Below are 25,818 nucleotides of genomic sequence, written 5' to 3' on the forward strand. Positions count from 1 at the left end.
ACGTACCGCCTGCTCCAAGCGCACACAGGGGCTCCAAGCCCAGCACGAGCGCGGAATACGCAAGAGAGCTGCAGTACAGACTAGGGACCAGCCGTCCATCCCTGCCCGGGGAAAGCGGCGCTATCCGCGCTGCACACATCAAGCCCCTTTGAAACAGCGTCGATAAACTGCAGGGGCAGGAGATGATTCAAACACGATCCTAAACTCCTTGCGGCATAGTAATGGAGATTTCATTAAAGGCTCATAAAGCAAAGTCATTCTGAATATTTGGCAGCTAACGACTAATTACCCTTGTAGTAGGTATCGTGACATCGCCTGGTCACAACATGAATGACGCAGGAGGGATGAATAAAATAAACCAGTTATTTTATAGTGATTCGCTTTGTACTCATGCATTTTTAACATCCAATGTTAAAGAACACGAGAACGCTAATAAACAGTTACGACCTACCTTATACAACGCAGATGTGGAGGCTGATCCAACAGCATATGCTACCCCGATAATTGAATCGCCCTGGAAACCATCTGCATATGCCATCATTACGATTCCTGTGATTGCCATTATTGCTGCAACTATCTGCACAGACAAAGCAAAGCAATGTAAAGCTCAACGCAATTTCATTACACAGGAAGAGATTATCACCACGTGGGGCTTTAATGGGTGTCACTAGCTACTTTCTCTGCCTTGAAGTTTTCTTGCTTTCCCTTAAATAGGGAAAATTAGGTACAGTTGGGAGAGATGTAAAACATAATGAAAGTGTATGCACTGATAGTGATATGGATCTATAGCGCTGTGAATTCTCCTGGGACCTACTGACAGAACATCCGTCATTAAGTATTTTAGAAGCTAAACAGCCACTTTGGAGATACGACTCCACGATAAAGAAATTTTAAGACATTATGCTCTACTATACAACAAGAGAAACACCTAGCAACACCACCAATTTGACTTGAAATGTAAACATTTAGATGGCCAACGTTCCTGGACATCAAACCCCTGTATTGTGGGATACCCCGGTACCACTGGGAGGTCCTTCTAGGCTGCTCCGGCTGTGCACAGTATTTTCTGACAGCCCTGCCAGCTTTCTTAAACAGAAATGACCAAATTTCTTTATGAAGCCTCTACCTTTTGCTTAGGTTTTTGGCCTCATTTGAAAATCCCACACAGAGCTTCTAAGGAGCTTCAAAGAAAAAGAACAGAAATAATTAATTAGACCGTATCTGAAGTCTTGGTTCTTGACTCCAAGGATCTTAACGAAGTGGTAGGGATCCCAACATGTTTTATTCTTTGAAAAACTCACCCTTTCTACCTAATCGCCCTCAGCAGGTAAATACAGAGTCTGAATTTCAAAAACACTGAATACCTAGCTTCTATGGACTGCAAAGGAAAATGTGCTTCCTCAGACCTGTGAAAAATCACAGCCCCATTTCTGAAAGATAGGGTTATTTATAGAGATTAAAAAAAAAAGTATTATATTAAACATTTTATCATTATAAAAAGGCTGTTCATGTACTAGAGGTTGTAGAGCAGAAGATACACAAATGCAGATACCCAAAGCCAGCTGTTACAGAACCAGCAGCAACATCTAAGGTTCAGACCCTGTTTTCTGCTCCCAGATACCCACTGAAGCAACAACTCCCCAGCGGATTGGAAGGCAGGCTCTCCCCATTCATACAAAGGAAGACACTAACGTGGTTCACCCAGACACCGCTAACCTCTACAACCGGCTCCCAAACACAACTGCTGAGCCAGGCAGGGCTTCTTACCTTCCTGCTCCTGCAGCTCTGCTACAGGAGCCAACACCAACGTGGGATGCCTGGAAAGCCTCATTAAACTTTGTTTTCTCCTGCTTTACGCCACAGACTTTAAAGTCATCTTGGTCAAATCTCGCACCCTTTTGCAGAGAAGCCTGCCAAAACTGAAATTTTGCTGAGTCCCAGAAAACCCACTGATACTCATACCAAGCAGATGTGAGCCAGACTGAGGCAACAAGCACAAAAATCCCACAAAACAATTTCAACAGAGCCAGTCAGTAGAGCAAAACCATATTTCCAGGGACACACAGGACAGGGACACACACCTGACTCAGGTAAAGGTGTCCACACATGGGGGACAATGGGAAACCAAGAATCAGCTCCCAGGGTGGAGCCAATCTCTGAGACTACAGGTAAAAATGCTAGCGCTCCGAAGTCCCATAGGTATCTAGGCCAACATGTTCACTGGGGAACTCATCTCCTGAGGCCAGCTTTAAGTTCTCCCCTCCCACCATTAGCCCTATTTTACCAATAACTGAGGTACACAGGCACCACCCTCACATGGCAGTTGCGGTGCCGAAGACAGTCACAAACCACAGTGCGAATCTATATCCCACCTTATGTCTATTTAAAACATCCAAGCTCCAAGATACTGTTCAACAAAGCTGCCTAGCTGACACCTAAACCCGAAGATAAGGCTGACACCTCCAAATTCACCATGAAATGGCACTTGAAATCCAGGTCCCCCAACTTGATGACAAGGGCTGGAGTCACATCGTACTCAGAGGTGTAATGTAATGGTACTATGAGATCTGGAAGGGCTTTAGCAAGAGGGCGCCAGCCAGCTTCCCTCCTCTCCTTCCCAGAACAACATATCCCAGCAGTAAGGCCATCTTGGGAGGAGGGCTTCCAGTCCCTTCATCCAGAGGAGGGACATGGATCCAGGACTGCCTTCTCTGGATCTAGGGCTCTAACTGTCAAGCTGCTGAGGAGGACAGGGGAACACGTTGCATTTTCCAGTGCCTAAATGAGAATCTGGCCTTCACACCTTAAGTGAGCTGGGGTGATGGAAGACATCACCCTTGGCTGTTCACCTGGCTGAAGAGTCAGGACACATCTGGCACAGGATGCACATACCATCACCCAAGATGCAGCAATGCTTATTTTGATACCTGAGCTTACATCTACCCAAGGACCTGTCAGCAAAAAAAAGAGTTAAATTCTCTTAGAAGAATGAGTTTCAGTCCTGTTCAGCACTTCTCCCTCCTACCTTTGGTTTACTGGATAGTTCGTTAGTAATATAATTGTGTAATACTGCTGTTCTCCTTACAGCTTATCCTAGGATACAGATACCACAAAAGTCCAGCCTTGAAGCGTGCAGAATTACTCTCAGGACCTCTCACACATCACCGTGTCCCCCTCTATTAGTTTTCAGAACCACCCCCCCGCCATGCCCTGCTGCACTGCCTGGCTGGTTTCATCTCAGGCTGCATCATACATCTTGCCTTGGACATACAGTCAGATGTAGCATTTCAGCTGTCAGCTGGAATATTTCAGCTGTAATATTTCAAGCAATGTTTCCCACAAGGCAAAACAGAAAAGTCCAATCAAGTTATCCCCTCCTTCCAAGGGAAAGGATCAAGATTTAGTGTACTCACCACTCAGACCCAGCAAGGGAATCCTTTACCTTGTATTAGGGAAAATGAGTAGATCCATCATCCCCAGTAGGAGATTCTTCCTATTGGGAAATACACCTTCTCCTTCTGACTACACCAAATTTAGAGAGCCAGTTTCCTAATTTAATCAAATATTTAGCAAGCCAAGCACTTTTTTTTTCCCCTGAAACAACTGAAGTGATGGACACATATGGAGCACCAACTCATGAGACATCAGATAAATAAGACCTGACACTGGAAAACAGTGAGAACATTATTTAAGTTTCATGTTCAAAGCTCTTCCTGCGAATTATACACCACTGCATTAGCACAGTTGACCTCTGCCTAGCAATTGTCGTCTGTTTGCTTTAGAAACCTGAGAGCACATCCTGCAGCCTTCTGTAAGCTGACAAGAAGCAGCAAGGTCACAGTGAAGCAGAGCTGGTTGTTGTAGCTGACAGCTCATTAAACAAGGCTTTTAATTAGTGGAAGAGGGTAGTAACACATTTGGAGCCTCCTAGGTAAGGAATGAAATCCTCTTTCCTCTTTGAGGCCTGCCTCTTTTTTGGTCCCCCCCTCCCCTGGAAGTAGCCTGCCTCTTTTTGGTCCCCCCCTCCCCTGGAAGAGAGCAAGGCCAACCAACGTCTTACTCAGGAACATTTTTTTTTCCCACGTGAAGCACAGCAGTAAATGATGTGCTGTAGTAAAGAAACCTGTCTCCAGCCTACAGCCAACCTCTGAGGGGGGAAAATGTCCCCAAACCACTCTGTGCCCACCTAATAAGCATTAATTTAACTACACAGATGAAACACAACCAAGGGCTCAAAGACACAAACATTTAAGCACGTGGCTACATCCAGGTGACTCAAACCAACAGAATTACTCAAATACGTGAAGTCTTTTAAATGCCTGTGTTTGCTCTGAGCCAAAGGTGCCTGGATTTCCAGAGGTCCCAGTGTAACGTGAACACATTCTTGATCTGTGAGATGTTCAGGAATGTCCAAGCAAAGCAGCTTACGGTGCAGGCAAGGATTGTCCCGTTTCCTTGTACCAGGCAGTAAGTATTTCAAGGCACCTAAGGTCAACCTGCACTACTTTTATAAGTAAATAGCTACATAGTCCTTGCTGTGTATGTCCTTCTCACATGCATACTCTTTCTCCAGCTGGTGTTTTTCTCCCTCGGGCTGGGTGCAAGCTCCTTCCCAGGCTGCAGCATCAGCGCTGAGGGCACGTGTCTCTCGCTGCACCACACATGCTTCGGGTAGCTCAAACGCAGCCAGGGCAGCCGGACCTGTGCGTGCAGCCCCCAGCAGCACTTCTACAGCTAGACAACGCTTCCACAGACGAGATTATGCTGTACCATAAGGTGGCCATCAAGACAGGTTTGTCTTTAGACAGTCCATCTGAAAATCTTCTTTCCGCAGTGTGCGGGAGCGATGTGCCGGAAGCTGGAGGATTGGCTTGGAGACAGTTTGGAGATTGCCTGCAGCAACACCAGGTGGGCAGGGAGCTGGGGATGCTGGAAATCTGCTGCAGAGCTGCTGAGCCTTGACAGCTGCTGGTTCTCAAGCCCAGGCGGATGAAATATGGGTACACAGGCGCCGGCTGCATCCCCAACTGCGATGTGCCACAGACGTGCCCGATGGCTCTAGAGCTCTGCAAGAACTGCTAGGAGCTGAGCTCCTTTGAAAAACTGGCCGTGCTCCCGAGTGCTGAGTGCTTTTGCAAAAACACTGGCTCTGAGTGTGTGATTAAGCCCTTATTTCTTTTCATCCCCTTACTGTCCAAATAACCTAATTAGACTTGCTCTCTGAGAGGCTGGGGGGTGAAAGCAGTACAGGCATTCAAAGCACAAAAGACTGGGTTGGTGCTGCTTTGTCGTATTTTAATTCTCAAACACTCTCCTGCGTGGTTATTAACATCATTAAGTGTTATTCTGGCAGGAGGGCTGCTGGAAAATGCTGCTAATTACCTTTCCAGCACTGTGCATCCAGAATCTGTGAGTTGGTAGCAAACCCATTTTCTTTTATGTGCAGTGTTTGCTGCTCACTTTTTCTGCCAGGTTTTTCTTGTGCAGACCTCATGGTGTTTACAGCATTAATACTAATGCATATTTATAGCAATGGTTTTTTAGTCAGTGAAAAATAACTAATAACTGAAAATAGCGTTAGTACTTCTCATCTAGGTTTCTTTAAGAGAATAGGCTAGGAAAATACAATGGCTGTGTTTACTCTTCTAGAGAGAGGTTGCTTTTAGACAAAAAATAGCTTAAAGGGATCAACATTTCCTATTTTTTCAGCTAGACTCAATATCATCTTACACAAGTGAGTAGTAACAGCTGGAAGCAGAGATGGTCAAGGGACAGAGGAGGGAACTACAGCATCAGAAATTACCATTCCTGTTGGTTTCTGTAGAGAAGAACTGAGGATTTCAAGCCTTGCTTAGTTAGTCATCAGCAGGCTGAGGGTAGGTCACATTTACCTGATGCTTCTATAGTTTAAATTGCATCTGACATAGATATGGCTATAGTCTGGCTTCAGCACTTGCAAGACCTTCAAGGGCACTATAGCTGAGGTCTGAGAAACACAGGTTCACCTCCTCGACTTTGCCTGCTCTGGACAGACCCTCCACTAAGCCAGTCCAACAAAATCCTCCTGACAAATCCCTACCCAAGAGCTCACTTGTGTGATGGCACGCAAGCCCTGAGGTGCTCAGGCCCTGTGCCATAACTAATTGCCCAGCCAGCCCTTCTCACTGGGAATTTAGAGGAACTACTTAAACTTAAACCATCACCTCTCCCATTCCCAGACCCCAAGCACAGTACTCTCTTCAGGGTGCTGGGATCTGCTCCAAGAGCCAGATCCGATGCCTCTCAAACAGGATGCCTTTTCCTTTCACTTCTAAACCCTTCTATCATATTATTCATTTAACAAAGCTGCAGCCCTCATTTTTTAAAAACAAACCTACACAGATGAGTGTCCTGATCCATCATGCTTTCCATGGAACTTAGATCCAAGTGCCGATGACCCCTCCTGGCCACAGGCATCACACCTGGCCCCAGCCAGTTCCAGGTGAAGTTCAAGGCTCTTGCTAGTTCAACCATGATTGCACCCAACACGACCATTAGGACTTGAGTCATTTCAACGGGGGAATCTGCATCAGCAGAACTGGCAGAAGGCCTAGCTGTGCCTTAGCCAAGGTATAAAGTCAACAGTTTAAACTGCTGCATATGAAGAGACTTGTGTATGTGAAATTACAGGAAACATGCTTACTTTCCCCTAGATCCAGATGCACATCATTTTGCTCGAGTTCTGTTTTTTTCATTTTGCAGGGTCTATATTACTGCCAGTGAGTCCTCTCACACTTTAGTGTAAAATACACCTTCATGCAAAACAGTTGGTGTCCCTTTTAATCTATATTTGGGATGTGCACACGTGTATGCATTTATGTTTATGTATAATAGGGTGGCAGAAGAAAAATACATTACAAATTGAAAACAGCAATCTACCCAAACAAGGCATAAAATTGCATTGGTTAGAACATAAGCATTCATCACTATGTTTAAAATACAATTAGTTGACTTTACTTCAGCACTGTAACCCAATTCAGAAAGGGTTTATAGGGACTCTAAGTCCTCCTACTCTAGTTCATCAAATTACACTTCACTGTAATAGCTTCCCACGTCATGTTACCTCTGGATTCTGAGCTCTAAGTGATCTTCAGGCTTAGGTTTACATCACGAAATTAAATGAGAAATGGTTTCATGGTATATACATACCATAATGCGGCAGCACTATGGCAGCACAAAAGCTTATGGCTTTAAGGGCAATTATGAAAAAAAGAGAGAGTTGAAAATCAGGCATGTCATTACCCTTGCTCCCATGAACCTGTCTTTCAGCACAATCCAAGAAAGCAAGAAGACAAAAGCTTTGTTACAACAGAATAGGGCAGAGACGTCTGTGGCTGTCAGCTTCTTTAAAGCCAGTAAATACAGGTAGTTAGTCAAAGTCCACAGAATAGAAAAGGGAGCAGTCCTTTTAAGAAAGAGTTTCAGCGTCAGACCGTCTTCACCAAAAATCCGACTGCATTCCCTACGAAAAGAAAAGAGTTTCAAACTCAGCTAGGGTTTTCCTTAGCATTCACTCGAGCACAACAAACATTCATTAGACTTTTATCACATTTGGTTAAGTGCTTTTCCTAACTACTCCGCACACCCACAAGAATCTGCTTAATTCACATAGAGAAAATAACCTACAATCTTCTTAAAACAGCAATTTCGCAACTAGAAAAGAAGTAACTTACCTGGAATAATCGCACTCTATGCAGCAATAATCCCAGGGACTCACGCACAGAAATGAAGGCTATCTGTATTGCACTGACAGGTCTCAGGCTCTGCCTTCGCGGCCATGAACAGAGGGATTAAAACCACATTTTTTTCTCTGTACCGTGACAATTTTTCTTGCTTTGCTCCAAAATCTGTTTTTCTTCTTATTGAAATATACTCTAATGCGTGGCCAACTAAGCTTCAAGAATCACCTAAGGATACTCAAAAATACTGCCAGACACATCACCACGGCGGGAAAGCAAGCTGTCAGCCAGGGAGACTGAGCCAGGCAAACGAGTGTGAGAGAAGAAAGGAAAGAGGAAGGGTATTTAACAGCTGTGGTTTATTACAAAAATTAGGACTTTTTACAAGAGCCTGTAGTGATAGGACAAGGGGTAATGGGTATAAATTGAAAACAGGGAGGTTTAGATTAGATGTCAGGAAGAAATTCTTCACAGAGAGGGTGGGGAGGCACTGGAACAGGTTGCCCAGAGATGTTGTGGATGCCCCATCCCTGGAAGTGTCCAAGGCCAGGCTGGATGAGGCTTGGAGCAACCTGGTCTAGTGGAAGGTGTCCCTGCCCATGGCAGGGGGGTTGGAACTAGATGATCTTTAAGGTCCCTTCCAACCCAAACCATTCTATGATTATACGTTGAAAAATTGTGATCACTTGGAGATGCTCCTTTGCGGACTAAATAGCAAAAATAATCTCTAGTTTCCCAAACGCTGTGTTCCGCACAATTTTAGTGAGCTGTTGGCTTCTGGGGATTTCAAGAAAGAGAAGGGCCAGCTCAGAGGATGCAGCTTTCAGTGACAGCACTCCTGTGCAAAGTGGTACCTGCACAGACTAAGAGGAGACCAAGCATGCAGCTTGATTACAGGTGCATCACTGTACCCCTCCTGAACTGCCTCTACCTTTCCAAATCTGGGAAGGACAGTTTTTAGCAACTCCACTGTCTGCCTTCTTCATTAGAAGGCTTCCTCCAGATATTGCCGGTATGCTTCACTTCTTGACACGGCATTCATTTCTTGACATGTCTAAAACACGAGAGGTCCCACGTGTGGATGCTTCATACAACCAAAACACCAATGGAGGGAACCGAGGTACCATCAATCTGCAACACATCCTTACGAGACAACATGAAGGGACTGATCTAAATGCCGTGAGGCCTCAGGGCCCCCAAGTATTCACAGCCAAACATGGCTGTGTTTGGAAGATTGCTAGAACATTTATTATGTAGAACTAATTAGTAACTTCAAAGATTGAACTGCAGTGTGAAGTCACTTGTTATTTGGGGGGGGCAGGGAGGGGAGGGGGCTGGTGGCAGTGTAATAATTATCCTGATTTGGCTTTGCCTTTAAAGACACAATCATTTTCAGATCTCCCAAAGCAATTTAAAAAATCTAAAGTAATTCTGGAGAATCCTGCTGTTAAAAATACTGCATTTTTTTACCACCAAGAACGGAAACCATCACTCTCGTTTTGCAGAAAGTAGAATAATAACATCCATGTAATACATGAGATCAGCTATGTCTTACTTAATAACCATGCATTCCCTGCTGCCACTGAAATGACCTGGGGTACAAAGCAGTCATTTCTGGCAATAACAAATTCCTGTCTCAAACCTTGCTGGGGTGTCCAACAAGTTAACACTCGAGCAGGCAGATCTGCTAATTACCTCCTTCACTCTGTTTGACCTAGACATTCTCAGAAGTCATCCTGTTCCCCAAGATCAGAACAGAAATGCTACACGTAGAAAGAGAATAGCTTGTATTATTTGTCTGAGATGCAAAGCAAACAGTGAAGCAAATAAATTATTGCTTAAGCTTGCTTTTGTATCACTCATTTCAACGGGAGGTAAAGGTGATGATTTTCCCTGTCTGAGAACGGGCTCACTGGTAGCATGGACCTGAGTGCTTGCTGACAACAGACACAGCAGTTTGCATTTAAAAGATGTTTTTCTCCCTGTGAGACTTAGGTGGATGTAGAGGGTGATTCTGAGCTCAGGCGGTGTCTCACTGCGAGACGGGTGGCCTCTGACTTGGATGCACCGTGGCTGTGTCACCATTACATGGCACCAGAGCCAGGATGTTCCACCTCCTGGTGAGAACAGATCTGCACTGTGACCTACAGACCCGTACAGCCTGCTCCCTCCAACCCAGTGGGAATTCCGCCATCGGTTCTGATGCGTGATTGGATTGTTTCACGACTGTAAATCCCACCTGTCTCAGAAGCTGTCAGGATCTGTCTTAGAGGAAACATGCTTGTGCTGTGTTAAAACAAGGGGGGAAGGTGCTTGGGCTGCTTACAGCAGTGCAGAGCGCAGTTAAGTACCCCAGTGCTATGCTGACAGCATCCAAAGGCAAAACCATCCAAGCACGTCACCAGTGGAGTCTGCAAGGCAGCACCTTCTCCAAAGGTGCCATGGGAAATTATACCCCAGCCATCCATCGGGGCCTCACACTGCCAGGGAGATGCTGGGAATAAGCCCAGTGCTTCTGCTCCTCCATCCAAAGGGAGGGCAGACAGCTTCCAAAGCCAAAGGGGAGATGCGGGACAATACGCCAGAATGGGTCAGATTTTGTTGTCCTGCAGACAGACATACCCAGAGCAGAGTTGGGAGAATGGAGTCCAAAGCTCCCTGACTGGATCCTCAGAAGGAAGAAGACTCAGTGATTTTACATTATCCTGTGTTGAACTCCGTGGGCTGGTCAACTATTTGGGAGAGGCAGTTGTGGCAACCCTGCAAATGTCACTGAACTCTTGAGTTCACAGAAGCAGTGGGAGGGATGAGCAGAGATTCACAGCTAGGAAAAGAAATCTGGAAATGCTTCACAGGCCCCAGGCAATGAGCTGTTTAAGCAGATGGAAGAGCCTGCATCACACAGAGCAGCATACAATGACCAGACAAAACAGCAGCCAGTGGCTCCTCACCTCTCAATTAAAAAAAATACAGCAAAGACTTGTGACAGGGTTGTGCTGAGTGAGACAGAGACTTGATGAATTTATCTTCATGCCTAGGAGAACTCCATGAATAATGCTCAGCAAGTAAGGAGATAGGAAGAATACTTTATTCCCCAGTCATGGCTACAGTAAATTGCCTCGGGCTTTGTGAGGGCTGGTTGCTCAGTGGTTAACTCTGCCTCTTTGGCATGCAACTAAAATTAAACTTGCAGAAGTCATCAGACATGACAGTGATTAAAACCCTGGGCTCAGGAGAGAGGGCTCCATGGATCCTTCCCCATACAGATAATATCTGTAGGCTGTTGACTTAAAGGCAGAGACATATCTAAGGGCAGTTGACCCTGAAACTATGACACAAACTATTTCCAAATGCACAAGAAGTCTATTTAAAACCTGCTCTCGAACATAAATAGCTCCTTTTATTTGCAGGTAGCCCTCAGCCATCAGCTTTGGGCAGTGTGCCATGCTCTCAGGAATTACAGCACCTCAGGCAGTCATGTAGCTTTGCCTCTGGCACCCACTAAATAGCTTGCGTTGCCTCCAAGTTATTCTGATGCCAGCCCCTGCAGAAGAATGGGTTTATTCACCCCTGATGCACAGCAACCTCTGGAGTGTAACACAGCAGCTGGTTTTAAAACAGCTCACAATAAAAACGCAGAGCTAACAGGCACTACCTGGGGTAACCTGAGTATGGAGAATGTAATTACACCACCCGGATTAAAACTGGGCAAGGCCACCCGTGACATGGTGGTATCAAGAAGCACTGCAGGACCTTTGGTAAGCACAAGTTGTTACCATGTCATTTGGTTCTTCTATCTAAATGATGGCATCTGCTGCAATAAAACATCTTTCAGCCCCATTTCAGGAGGTGACACCCAACAGAGGAACGGTGGTTAAGCAACTCGTGAATTGTTTTCCAGGACTGATTGAGTTATCGTTTTGCTTCTCGTCTGAACATTAAGAAAAAGCCTGGCCAGCTGTATTTGTCTGCTCAAGAGCTGGAGCAAAAGGAAAGGGAATTGTGTGTGAACCTCTCACATAAGCAATGCCTGGTTCGGGGGGAGCATCATGGGAATGTTGTCTCGCAGTAGGAGTGGTCCGAGGGAAGCCCTAGTCTTGTGCTGCTGGTCTTCCTCCCTACTGTTGAGCCGTTCGAGCAGCTTCAGGCAACAGAGATCCTCATCTCTCCTCTGACAGGCCCTTTGCAGTGAAGATCTAGATTTGGAATGCTATCCCACAAGTGGCTGAGGAAGCTGGACTGAGCCACTGCTGCAACACAGACGGAGAGATTTGTAGGTGACAAACTTACAGATGACAGATGACAGCAAATACCAGCTACTTATGGCTCTGTTTTCATTCACTTCAAGTGATGCTCACATCTTGTTATCCTTCCTGCTAGAAAACCAGCTCTTCCTAACATGTTCATATTTATTAAACCTGCAGCTACCGACACTCTTCCTAGCCAGTGCCTCCAGGCTGCATAGTGCCTGTAGGACCAGCTTCAGCTACTGCATCATAGATACATTCTGGCAGAAAGCTGTTGAATGCCACACTGTTGTCCTTAAGAAGCCAAGACAGCGGATGGGGAGGCAAAATCTATTGGCATTGAAAATATCATCCACCAATTCCAAACGATAGCTCTATTAGGATCCTCTGTCAAGCCTGCGGAGTGCCCTCTGCTGTGGTAAGTACTGGCAGGGTTAGATTTCCTATTGCTGAGCTCACCAAGCTTAAGATCATTTTATCCACCAGTAATGCAAGGAGTTTGGTCTCAACCATAACCTTTCAATATGTAGGACATACCTGTTATCTACAATACTGGGAGGATACTAAGAGCTGTCTCTTCTGCCTCAAGACAACCGAGATACTTTACTGAAATGCAGTGGGGAGGTCACAACTGTGAGTTAGTTTCTAAGACCACAACATTTAATCTCTGAGGTATAATGGGAAAGGTAGGAAATACACAATTTGAAATCTCAAAGATTATAACCCTTTCAGAAAGCCAATCTAAAGTTTCAAATTGAGACTTCTATCCTTCTAAGTGGAATTTATTAAAGTAACAGTGGCTCTACTCAGCTTTGCCAGCCTGGGGCAGCACTCTGCAAGTCATTCGCATGATCACTGATCCCTGCCAAGACATCATAGGCACTATTTGTTCTGATCCACTGGGAATATCTGCTGGACAAAAGTCGTATGTCTTTAAAGCGTCTAGTGAGTAACTACATCCTCCAGAAACACAAAGACAAATCACCTCTGGACTAGAAAGCAAGCCTGGAATCACCACAAGATGGGCTTTAATGACAAGAATTAGCTATTCCACAGAAATAAAACAAGCAAATGAAGCAACAAGAAATCTTACAAATGTAATAAAATGCCTTGTAACCATAACAATATCAAGAACACAACCCAAGCAATTATACAAACGATTGAATTAAATTACCTCCAAAGATCCTTTCCAAACTAAATCTCTCTAGAATTCTCTGATTAAAAAAACAACAAAAGATGCCTTTCAATTCTTTAAGCCATCAGAAAATCAAGCACCCATTCTGAAGAGATGTCCATTCCCACACCCAAACTGAAAGAGTTCGGCTTGTCAAATCGTAACATGGCACAGACCAAATCGTTGGTCCACATGCAGAAGCCAGTATTTGCCAGCAGTTACCTCTTCCCTGGGATGTGAGTTCCCAATATATCTGGACTAGGAAATACCCTGGGAAAATGGCTTTCCATTGGCCCATCAGCTCTAACATCGGTCTCCTTTTTCCACACACTCACAAGTCTAATTCACACCTCCCTGTGTGCAAACTCCTCTGGGCATGTAAGCATGTGTCCTCAGTTTTAAAAGCTGACCACCTAACAGCTTGGGAAATGTATCAATGATTTCAGCATACTTTTATTATGCATTGCCACAAATGTTTTGCCCAAAATTTTCCTGTGATGGATACATAATCAACCAACTAACTGCAGAGGAGGAATCTGCATTGATGTTTATTGTCACCTTCTTCCATACCTGCTGTGCATTTGTTATTACTCTACCCCATAGCCACAAACCAAGCCAACATTGTTAATGTTCCCACAAATACTGCAGCAAGAATCTGAATGAAGGCATCATTAATGAACAAAGCACCAGGGTTTTGGGAGAAGCAGTTAATTAAGTGCAACTGTTCAATTTCAGTCATGCTGATTTGACAGAAATGATAATTTAGGGCCAAATTACATCCCAGATCCTGGCAAAAGCAGACAAGGGAAGAGTTTGGCTCTGCTACACGCCAGCATGACAGCCACAAATTGAATTCCCTGTGTGCTCAATGACAGTTGTGCTGAACCCTCTGTCAGCGGGAACAAGGTATGGGCCACATGCTGGTTAATACCTCGCAGAACAGACAATTCTGCTGAAGTCAGTAAGATTGTTTTCCAAGCAAGTCTGCACTGAAGTAACAGAATTGGGTCCCAGCTCAAAGTTACCCTGTGAATGTCTTCCTTCCAAGGGCAGGGTGAGTTATCTCTTGGCAAGCTGAATGTAGCTCCATCCTTTAAAGCAGCTTCACTGTCAGATTGGTAGAGTAATGGGGGAGGAGAAACTGTGAAATGAATTGTTCTGGAATGCACTGGTACTTCCAAGCCCTGAGGACAGGTTAGATACATCTTTCTTAAGAAACAGCTAAGCCTGCTTGGTCCTGCCGCATTGCTGGTGGCTAGACCAGATGATCTCTTTGGGTCCCCCTCCAACATTGTATTTCTGTGACGTTTTGCTGGCTACTGAAGAAGGATTTATAAATTTCCACCCCTGCAGACTAATGTTACAGTTAGTGCTACGGACTCCTTTGCACCTGAGGTTGACACTTCGATTACAACATGAAGCCACGTGGTGTAAGGAAAGGCCAGGATCAGAGAGACCTTTTCCCCTGGCTTTTGCAACACAGAGGAAAAGCTATTTCCACATGGAACCCGAAAAAAAGATGTGACAAAGCCTTCACATCATTTCCTCAGGATGACAGTCACATAACAGGTCTGCAACCTGCTTTAGTTCCCACTCCATGCCAAAGAGAGTAGAGAAAGCCACTGGGATGCTCTCTCTCCATGTTGTGATCCAAGAGGAGAAGGAAAGGGCAGTTTTTATTCTGTTATACTTGGTGAGCACAGACAGCACGCCACAGTCTTCCCTATGGAAACCATCTCCTCAGCCTTCAGCCCCTTTATTCTCAACTATGAGTTGTGTTGGTTGGACCTTACACCACTGTTCTATCATAAATGGGCCAGAACAAATTAATTAATGGCCTGATCCAGGCAAGAACACAAAATATAGAGATATTAGATAATATAATAGCAAGATTAAAAGCAAATTGCTGACCTTTTCAACTCAGTAGAAAAACCCTCTAGCAATCAATTATCCACTTATTCAAGCACATATCACTCATCTGTTAGATATTTATGAATGAGATTTTCTGCAGCATGACCTTTATTCTTCCTTCTGACACCATGGGTCAAACTGAGAAGAGCAGTGATCGCAGCCCACAGAAATCGGGCTGTTTAAAGTCATATTGCCATGATAAAGCCTACCTGAATTTTTTGATAGGAGACTGCTTTTCCTGCGCAGTTGCAAGGTGCCCAGAATAATAAATGGGGAAAACCATAATGTTCCAGTTTGTTGAGAACCAAGTCATGAAAAAAGGACAGTCAAAGGTCTCATACGTGATTTTGACAAACTGCGTGGTCCCGACCCAGGAGGATGAGACGGACAAGATGATCAGAAATCTCCAGATAAGCTTGAGAAATGTGGATGTGCAAGACTGGCATCGTGACTGTCCTTCAGCTTCTTGGCTGCTGCTCTCTGTGTGCGTTTGTGTTCCTTCTTCTCCTGGGGAAAAAAAAAAAAAAAGAAAAAAGAGAAGAGTTGGACACATAATGAAGGCATTCAAAACACTTCTTGCCTTCTCCCTGTAATTCCTCTAAGCCCCACAAACACTGAAATCCTGCACAGAAATACCTGAGTAATGCCATCTTTGTCATTTCAAGGGGATAGGAACAAAACAGAAATACAGAGGCCTGAGGTAACAGTGTCACAGTTAAGCTGTTGCTACTGTTTGCTTTATCAGCCCTTCTTTCCTTCTGTCAGCCAAACCTCCAGAGCAGAGCTACATCCCTTGGAACAACACATTATAAAGTCAATTACTGTGCACGTGTGCAACATAAAAGATATCTCAGCCTGTACATCTGACGCCAAGAACGAGTTCTTCCTATTCAAGATTTTAACTCTAGATTCACATTTTTTTACTAGCAAGCCAGGAGGGGAAAAAGAAACAGTTTGGTGGTTTTATATACCCAAGCGGAGAAAGGCTTTTATCAGTCATGTTAGTGTATTTGCATTTTAAGGAAAAAAGCAAACTGGACAAAACTGAAGCTTGGCATGCCTAGAAATAAACCTCTACACATAAAGAAGGAGGAATTGGAAAGTTGTTATTTCCCATTTTAGTGCAGTACTTTTCAGACCTAATCTGCAGATTTCCTATCAGAAGCGCAGGCTGCGTAGAGAATTTAATCTTACTGACTGATGACTTGCTCTCCAGGCACATCTTCCAGAGATGCAACCCATGAACCTTATCTTGATTTCTCAGGTCTCAGCTGAAAACAACTGCACTGGATACTGAGAAGCACTAACACTTGCCCCACAAGCTCATGTGGCTGCATTGAGCTCCATCCATTTACTCCATCATCGGTTTGATAGAAGAAACAGGAGTTCCTTCTAAAAATCTTGACCCGAAGCTGTTCTTAACTATTACTGTCAGTTATCAATCGCATAAACACATGATGTGATATATATAAGAAACGGTATAACTGTTGGTGATAAGAGGAGCTATAGATCTGCTGCAGTGAGAGTTTACACTGTCCTACATTCAACTTAAATGTGAAAAAGTTACCCTTTCAGCCTCAGGTTTACTTTCCTTTTGTATTACTGTTTCTGCTACAGCCATAAAGAAACGTCAAACTGAGGTTCAAAGTTATTACATTAGACCAACATTACATCTAAAAAACGATTCATCATAGCCAGGAGTGCATTTGCAATCAAGAATTTTCCTACCCAGGACATGGAGCTTTATGTAGTTGTAATTGGCATGCTGTAGTTTTTTCCTAAAAAAATTTTTTTAAAAATTTAAAAAAAATCAGTATTCAGTGGCTCCATTGTTTAGTGGTGAATGAAGAATTTAGATAAAACTGAAGGTTTATTAAAAACATGCAGAGGATAATCGGACCCGGCTTTGAAAAGGCATGCATCATTTTAGCATTCTCTTTGGCTGCTGAGAGAAATTAGATATTTTTATGGTACTAATAATGACTGACATCTTCTATTAAAAGGTAAATTACAGTTTATTTGCAAGTTAGAATGGATTAAAAAGAATATTTTATGAAACATCCACTTGCAGGTTTTCCTGCTAAGCAAAACTACCATGCAATTAGTCCTTCTTCAGATAACAGTTAAAATAATCATACAATGATAAAAGAGTAAAGCACCTTTATCCACGCTTTCTATTTTCCAATTACCACATAACTATGTAATTGCTGTTACTATGTATGACTACTACCATTAGCATTTGACTTGGATTTTACCATTCCAGGTTTGAATGTTAAGGAAAGGCACAGAAATATATACTTGTTGCAAGTCCAACCTTGGATTAAAAGACCTATGGAAGTTTTAGCCTCATTAAATATACAGTGGGGAGCTTTCTAAGTGCTTAATAGGCAAGATTCATCCCATGTAATGTAGTTAGTAAATAATTGTGCATGCAGACTAAACATGTTGTCTAGGGCCCCTTTATATTTAATGATAATGGACAGGCATGGTGAGAAGGTAGCTGATTTCATCCTCATATATCTAAGCCCACTGGAGGCACTCATCTCTTCCTAAAATAGATATTTACATTTATTTTAATTGAAATTGAGATGTATCCTTGGCCAAAGTGATATAGTAGCTTGTTGCTTTCAAAATTCATGGGATGTGCACACCTAAATCTTGGCCAAAGAATCAAAAGGCCAAGATAAGATAATTTTTTAAAAATAATTACAGGACTTGAACTCAAAGACACGTGGAGAGCAGGCAGACAGTTCATACCAAATAGGTTTAAGGATTTCTAAATCATGAAGCTGGGGCTGGATTGAGATAGAAAGCAGCACTTGTGTTCAGATACCAAATGATACGCTAACGAGGAAAAAACCCAAATTGATCGGCCAAAGTGGCTGGTAGATAGCATCATACAATTAGCAAGGTGGTAGAAATCCTTGGTGTCTGCATTTAGTTTGGTCTGAAACAAACTAACAGACTTACCCTATCGAGGGCACAGAAACGATCTGAGAACTCAGCGAAATGAAACAACAGGGCAAGAGTGCCGATGATGCATGGAGAAGACACTGGTCAATGGCAAACTGTGTTGAAAGGCAGCTAGCAGAAATACCCCTGCATGGTCCTTTGACTGTAAGATGATTCTTGCTTGAGATGTCTCTGTCACAAGATGGTAACAGAAAGGCCTTTTGCTTTTGATTTTCAGAAGAGTGAGATGAGGAAAACCAAAACCTACAGCTTTTCTTCTGAACCCTTTTGACTATTTGTCTACTGCATCCTAGAAAATTATATTCTTATATTTGTTTACCGACCTGTCAGGTCAGTCCTACTTAGACTTTACGGAAGAGGAAGGGAAGACCAGGAAAAAAAGGGAAATTAAAAAATTGCAAAATAAATGTTTAGAAGACTATGACAACAAGGCACTACTCTTCTCACGGGGACTAAAGTCTTTTCTTGGAAGAGATGGATTCTGATTTTGGATGTACCCTAGTGCCGACATGTACAGTTATTTCAGTCTGATATCTGCAAAAATGAGAATAAATTGGTTTTCTGGTATCTTAAGTATGATCTTTACTGCAAAATGCTGTACCGTCCGCTCCTCGCAGTCATAATCACTTTGAATATTTTTCTGAGGGTTTCCGTCAAGAGAGTACTGCTGGAGTACAAGATCCCTCCGTTTTCCCACACAAGAAGAAAATAGCTGACTCTTGCTGCCATCCATGGTGAAGTGACAAGGGGAAAGTTCATCTCCCACAGTTCCAGTGTGCAAGGGAGATCCAACCTGTTCTCCCTCCCCTTTTTGCTCACAGTATCTACACAGTCTTCCAAAGAACCTGGACAGTTAAATTATTTCATTTAATGTCTCGTTCCTGCTCAACAATACAATCCATCAGTCTCAAAGGCCTGTGGTTGCATATTGTAATTGCTCCCGTCCCATTCCTGAAGCACGGTGAAGTCGTCTTATGTTCTTCGGATCTACAGGTTCATTTGAACTAAAATTCTGCAGTAAAGAGGGCGATGCATTCCTGACGGCAGCTCTGATGTGCAGCTGATTGATGATCTGAACCGTGATGGTCCATCTGTTGCTCCTTTTCCTCTTCATCAGACCATCCGTGGTCTGAGCTGAGACTGTCGTCACCTTTGAGAAGGAACATTGCTGGCTTTTAAGGGTCCTGGTCTCTGGCCAGGCCACAGCTGAGGGAACATAACCACTTTGTAAAAATCAACTTGTGTGCTAACATTAATCATATTTTCAAGATCTTCTGTGCCTACTGGCTTTGTGATTTCTCAGATATTTGACACATTACACGTTCCTACTGAGGCCCAGGCCTTTTCCTCCCATCCTTGCTTCCTTCCCACCTAACCCCAGTTTGCACACAGGTACAGGAAGGACTTTCATGTGGTCTGCTGTTCACAGCACCGTAAACCAACGTCAACATGCTGGGACTCTCACCATCTTTCAAAGGACAGACGAAAGAGGCCTTTCGCAGGCATGCTGTGACGCCGGGAACGTGGCTGTGATGCCTACCTGATCTGCTCTGCCTCTCGACTCTGCTGTGCCGACAGATTCCCGAGGGACTTCGATTCTGCAGCTCAAGAATGGGAGCAGCAGAATCTTCAGCAACAGATAGAGGGGAGAGCTGCCTAGTCATGCCTCTGTGTCTGCTGGGGCAGTTGCCTCCTGGCTTGCATTGGATGACAGATGATCGTGAGGCACCTGAGAAGAAAGAGTTTGCATCAGTTTGGCTGTAAATTCCCTGGAGGAAAGCGGGGCTTTCAAACACTGTCAGTGAAATGCATACAAACGATTCATCAGGAGAAAGGAAGCACACTACAAAAAATTAAGGTTTCAGCTCTGGTCAGAATAAAATAAATAAGTAAGTAAATAAATACTTAACTCTCTCCCCCCTTATAGAAAAAAAAAAAAAAGTGCTGTATGAAAACCAGTCTTTCCCCTGAAGAAATGAGAACCCTATGCTGCAGTATATTCCTAGCCCCACGGCTCCATCCACGAGGTCTGAACAGGCAAAGGAATTTGTACTCACGTGGGCCCCTTCCTGAGCACTGACACTGAATCAGGCAAAAGGAGAGGTCACCAGTCTCCCCTAGGGTGGAACGGAGGGCTGAGGAACCACTGCCTCACAGGGTCAGTGGTAACAGTGTCTCGTGAGAAGAGCTTCCCCTTTCCATCCTCCAGAATGATCCTTGAGACTTGCATGGAATGAAGCCATGGCCACTGACAGGTCTTTTGGATGAAGATTTCTGATAAGCCATTGAAGATGCCAGCCGTAAGCTTTTACATGAACCAAATCAGAATCTCCATATCTTCAGAGAAGTTGCTTTTTCTTCTTCTGTGAGGCACAGGCAACACAGAGATGCTGCATTTCACAGAGAGGCTGTATAGAGGCACAAGGCAGCAGACAAGACCCAGATCCCAGAAATACCAGTGGTACCAGATGAAAAGTTTGCCAGTGAGAAGGACACCACATTTTACGAGTAAGAGCTTGAAGAACTGGAGTAAGAACCAGCAAACAACAGAAAAGAGTGTAGCGCTGGAACGTGGCAGAGGGAGCCTGGTGATCTTGCATGTACTCCCGAATTTATTGATGGTGTCTGTGTTAAGAGGTCAACACGTGAGCAGCACAAGAGAGTCCTCTTCTTAGAAAGTCAAGATGACAGGCCATTTTGGTAAGTATAAACGTCTGTTCATGGTCAGTTGAGATCACTCACTGCTTGTTTTGCCGGTGCTACTTCAACTGGTGACCATCTTACCCAAATGTATGGAAGACGCATATACCCAGAGCAGCCACTGACCTTGCCATGACTAGGACGGATTTAATTTGACAATCACACCTATTTCACATTGTAAAGAATACAAAAATAGGCACAAAACCCATGTGTAAGGTGCCAAAGGTGTAACAAATATGGCAAACGTCCCAGAGGGCAACATTCTTTGTTGTAACATGAGCTATTCAAGTACACTTTGTGCAAATAGCTCCATGCCAAACAATAACATGAAAGTATACTCTACAGCAAGGACTGTATTCAAGATTCAAGACACTGCATGAATCAAGTCAATGCTCTTTTGCCAGAGGAAGTCCACAGGTTTCATATAACCTTCAATCAACCCAAAACTATGTTTGATTCACCATGTCTAACTTCAAAGATTGCAAAGGAAGACATATAGCAATGGTATTATACAGAAAAATTCCTCTCTAAGCCTATTGAGAACCTACAAGGTCAGTTTTTACTCATCAAATAAACAAGCAACTGAACCAGCAGCTAACCTCCTAGAGATGTTTTTTCTCAAAGATGGTCTTCCCTTTCTCCTCTGTCCAATATGAGGGAACTGACACAAGGAGGATGCCCGAGTCCAGGTCCCACCTTGACATATTTCTACAAATTCAGTCAATGCAGTATACAAGCCACTGTCTATGACAGTAAATCCACAAAAGTCAACTTCGAAGGATTAAGGCTTGTATGATGTCTAAGCAATCGATCATCTCTCTTCATTTTTTGATGAGCATTACGTTGTATAGAGCTTTTCAGAGCCTCCTGGATATTTTTACACCTTTATAATGCCATTCACCTTCATCTATTTTCCTTTTAATGCAGAAAATAATGATCTAACAGCCACACAACTCCACCCATGACTTTGATCTATTAATTTCGTAGCTCCAAGCCTTACTCCTCCCACTTGTAACAGACAAGGACAACACTACCTACTTTGTAAAGTTTGCAAACATCTTGCAAGTCACTCTGAGGCTGAAAAGTACATTAGAAATGGCAGCCCTGGGCCATTCATCCCACCAGTAGCAACATAACACCTTTATTTGACCGCTGAAAGTTAGTTCCTGACTCCACAAAATGAACACAGTCAGTACTTTTTGGGCTAAACATTCAAAAAGGCACAAATTTTCAGGTCCCCAACTTAAAGAAGTTTTATTTTCAGAAAGCATTTGCTGACTGCCTCTGTCCTCAGAGAATCAACCACCAAGGTACCTCAACCCAAATCACTACTCACTTTGATATGCATCATTTAAAGAGATTTCATTAAGTTGAAAGACACATGGTACATCTCAATTCAGGTACAATTTAGGACAAGATCAAGATTCACATTACACTCAGCAGAAGTCTAGCAGATGATCTGCAACCAAAATTTCAAGAAAACCTATTTGTCCTCACATGCAAAAAGAGCTCAGAGTTATTTATATCTGGTACAACAAAGCAGCATCAATCTTCTCCTGTACACTGAGAAATTCAGCAGTTGAGACCAAAACTGCAATTCAAGAGATTGTGTTTCATCGAAAGCCACTGCTTGATTTACTGGATTCTTCTTCCCTTATGCTTGAAAGCAATGAGATAGCATGGCAATTTATCAATATTTCATTGTTACAGTTAGAACCATCCAGGCCATCTAGTGCTACTGAGTATGAACACATTTGAAGAGAATACTTTGACAGGGAAGAGGAACAGATACATGCTGAGCTAACTTACTCAAACCTGGTGTCAGCACCAAGGACACAAATCACCCTTTACACAGCACAGCAATGAAACCTCGCACATGTGCAGTTACCCCACATGAGAGGAAGGGAAGGCAGAACTTGTCTAAACCCAGTTCTTTGCTTCACACAGAATTTATGAGCTATCGGCTGATAATTAGTAGCTATCAGCTACTAAGACTCTCCAAATTTAGAAGGGTCAAGAGCAGCATTTTCTACTGAACTTCCATATACCTTCATAAATCCCACACACTTATGGAGACATGGTCTTAGGCAATGAGACCACGTCCTCTCCAGAGAGGACAACAGCAGGGTGCTGCCACAAGTTGCCACGTGCAAACGGAGAAGCAACTATGCACTAAAAAGGTACCATAATACACCTCCTCCACAGCTAAGGGACTGCCTGGATCAGAGTCATTTGACTTATTTTAAATGTCAGACATAGGATGAGAAAAATAGTGCCGTGGGACTAATTGCATCTTCCTATGACTATACAGGGAATAATAGACTCATAGCATGGTTTGGGTTGGAAGGGACCTTTACAGGTCGTCTAGTCCAACCCTCCTGCAATGAGCAGGGATATCTTCCACTAGATCACCCCCATCCAACCTGGCCTTGGACAACCATCTTGATGTTTACACTGGTTGGGACTTTTTACCTGACTACTTTACCTGACCTTCTTTCAACTTGACTACTCGATGTAAGAGGTTGCAACAGATATCTGTAACTTCCTGTGTACAGAAGCCTCATCTGGCTTCTGTGGACTGACACAGTCAATACTGAGCATGAACACAGTTCATGGCTTTAGCAGAGATGAATCACAGGCTGAGAATGAATCTAAATTTTGGGCATTATTTGGTATTTTAAAGGAATGCTACTGGAAGAGATTAGGAAAAAAACTAACAAATAAGAAAAAAATCATCAGACTGCCAGATCTTGCTGCTAGAAATGTTCCTTCATTATTTGGATGTTATAACTGACTGCTAAAACAACACTCAGCCCATGAGATGGACATAGGAGGGAAGGGAGAACTAGAAAAGACCACACAGGATTGTATCAAGCATGTCTTCATGGGTCAAATCCACCTGGATAATTTTTCATTATTGGATAAAAACAAATCGCTGCTCTTTCCAATTGTTTAAGATTATTTTTAGTTTATTATTCTGTTTCAACAAATCTTTTTCCTTGCCCTGAAAATGCAGATGCTTTATAGCTTAAGAAGTAAAGCCATTTCTTTGCACATGGATACCAAAGGGAAACCAGCAAGGGGAACCTGTGGCTTTCCACATGCTTCTAACAAAATCTGTCCTTGTCTTGCATTAATTACCGTATACTTATTCCATTTAGCAAGGTAATCATGCTTGTGACTAACCTAAACTACATGATTAATATCACTGAAATCTGTGCCTTTTCACATTCTTGGATATTGTTCTGAATCCCAGCTGAATCCCGGCTGCAGGAGGTGGTGACCGCCATGCAGTGGTGCTGTCTTGTCCATTCAAACCAGGAACCAGCAGCACACACCTTGTCCTGACAACTATTATCCTCATCCTTCTGTCAACTATGCACAGCTCCCTTGACCCTCTGAAAGATGTGATACATGACTTGTGCTTTTTTGTTCATATACAGACTTCCATATGCAGCTCAGACAGTGAGAAAATATGTCCTCACCTCAGCTAGAAAAATCACTCTGTTATTCTGCAGGGGCTTTGGAGAGAAAGGATTATGCTTTGAGGTTCAAAACCAATTATTTTCAGATTATTTTGATGTATCTGACGTATTTAGCATGTGACAGCAGTGCTTGGAATAAAGAGAAAAAAAACATGTGATTTTATTGGGAACAACTCTTGTGGTCTCAAAGTTGTTACTAAAAATGGATTGAACGGACTGCCAGTAAAATAGTCAATGCAAAATAAAAATGCAGTCCTGGAAGTAATTTTTATGGCCAGGTCATTACAGAATTGATTTTTTTTCTTTTTCTTTTCTTTTCTTTACCAACTGCCCTGATGGAAATTTAGAACCTCTCAAAAAGGTAATTGAGTTCCCTTCTGAAAGCCATCCATACACTCATGATGCTGGATTACTGACACAAAGTGTTGGCTTATTTGGAGGCAGCAACATCTGGCTTGCTGGTATGTGCCAAAATGCATGCCCTTTTTTTAATTACACAACTAAATTGATGGTTAAATAGGTGATGCTAATGAGCTGGACGGTTTCTTTGTAGTATGTTCCCAAAGCCTTGCAGAGTAGTGGTCACCTGTGGCTACCACTGCAGTCAGGAGAGAGACCAGCTTTTCCAAAAAAGGCAGTCATCTACAATCTGCCTTTTACTCATTCAGTATTAAAATATGCTTATTTTACCGTGTCCTCAAAATCTCAGCTCCTAATATGTCATTGTTTTTGCACTGACAAAGTGATGTCTTCATACCACTGCCGCAGAAACAATTGCTGGGTTTTGACAGATGGATGGAGGTAGAAGCCAGTCTGGTGTTATGCGGAAAGTACGTCAATTGAATGTTCCTGCTAAATTGGGCACCGGTGAAAGAATTGACAACATTTCCTTTACAGTGCAACGCTACCTGTTAGAGTGAGCATCCACGGCGAGGATGGGCTCGCTCACACATCACAAGCCTATTGTTTCCAGCAGCCTGTACACATGCTCATGTTGATAACAGTCAGCTCACGATTGTGAGGGCTGGAGACTTTTGCAATGAAATTCTGGTCTTACTGCCACACACTAGGGACAAGGTGATGTGGATTTTGTGGTCAGGGAAATACCAGATGCGTGTGGCCCCACAGGAAAGGGAACTGAGTTGCACTGCTATTGGTAGAGGTGAAGAGAGTTTATTGTCCATGTTTTATAGCAATAAAACCTCATAAGGCTGGATTAGCCATGTCCTCAATGGGATTGTTTGCTACTGTTAGCACACAACGGGGGGCAGGGCTATCCAACGCCATCAATCCAACAGTTAAGTCCATAGTTTATTTTCAGCCAAAGGGTCTGCCTGTAAAATCAAATCCTGCCCTTCCTTATGCTGCGGTAAACCCACAGCAACTCGGTACAATCAGCAAAGCTGTTCTGGGCATACACTAAAGTACCTAAAGATAATAGGTGGCCTGGAAAGTTAAAATTCAAGGGAAAACTCTCCCCAACTTTTAATGAGTTCAGAACCAGCAGTTTGACTCAGGACATAAAGCTGTAATTCCATGTACTAAAACCAAACAAATAAACAGTAGGGAGGGTGTCTTTGCAGACAACGTGCTCCACAGGTTTGAAAAAT

The 25,818-nt window shown here is 43.4% G+C and overlaps 1 protein-coding gene across 1 annotated transcript in view; it reads right to left on the reverse strand.

Moving 5' to 3' along the window:
- The window catches only part of SLC35F4 (solute carrier family 35, member F4), a gene marked incomplete at its 5' end in the record, with an annotated part of 23,877 nt that extends 4,125 nt beyond the window's left edge, over positions 1–19,752 (reverse strand). Inside the window, 4 exons of the mRNA XM_010157873.1 lie at positions 452–577; positions 7,282–7,501; positions 15,260–15,557; positions 19,564–19,752. Coding sequence (XP_010156175.1) covers positions 452–577; positions 7,282–7,501; positions 15,260–15,557; positions 19,564–19,752 — 833 coding nt within the window. The remainder of the gene's footprint in view (positions 1–451; positions 578–7,281; positions 7,502–15,259; positions 15,558–19,563) is intronic.
- Positions 19,753–25,818: the final 6,066 nt, after the last annotated feature.

This window comes from Eurypyga helias, unplaced genomic scaffold (assembly GCF_000690775.1).
Source record: "Eurypyga helias isolate BGI_N326 unplaced genomic scaffold, ASM69077v1 scaffold7368, whole genome shotgun sequence".
NCBI classification, from domain to species: Eukaryota; Metazoa; Chordata; class Aves; order Eurypygiformes; family Eurypygidae; genus Eurypyga; species Eurypyga helias.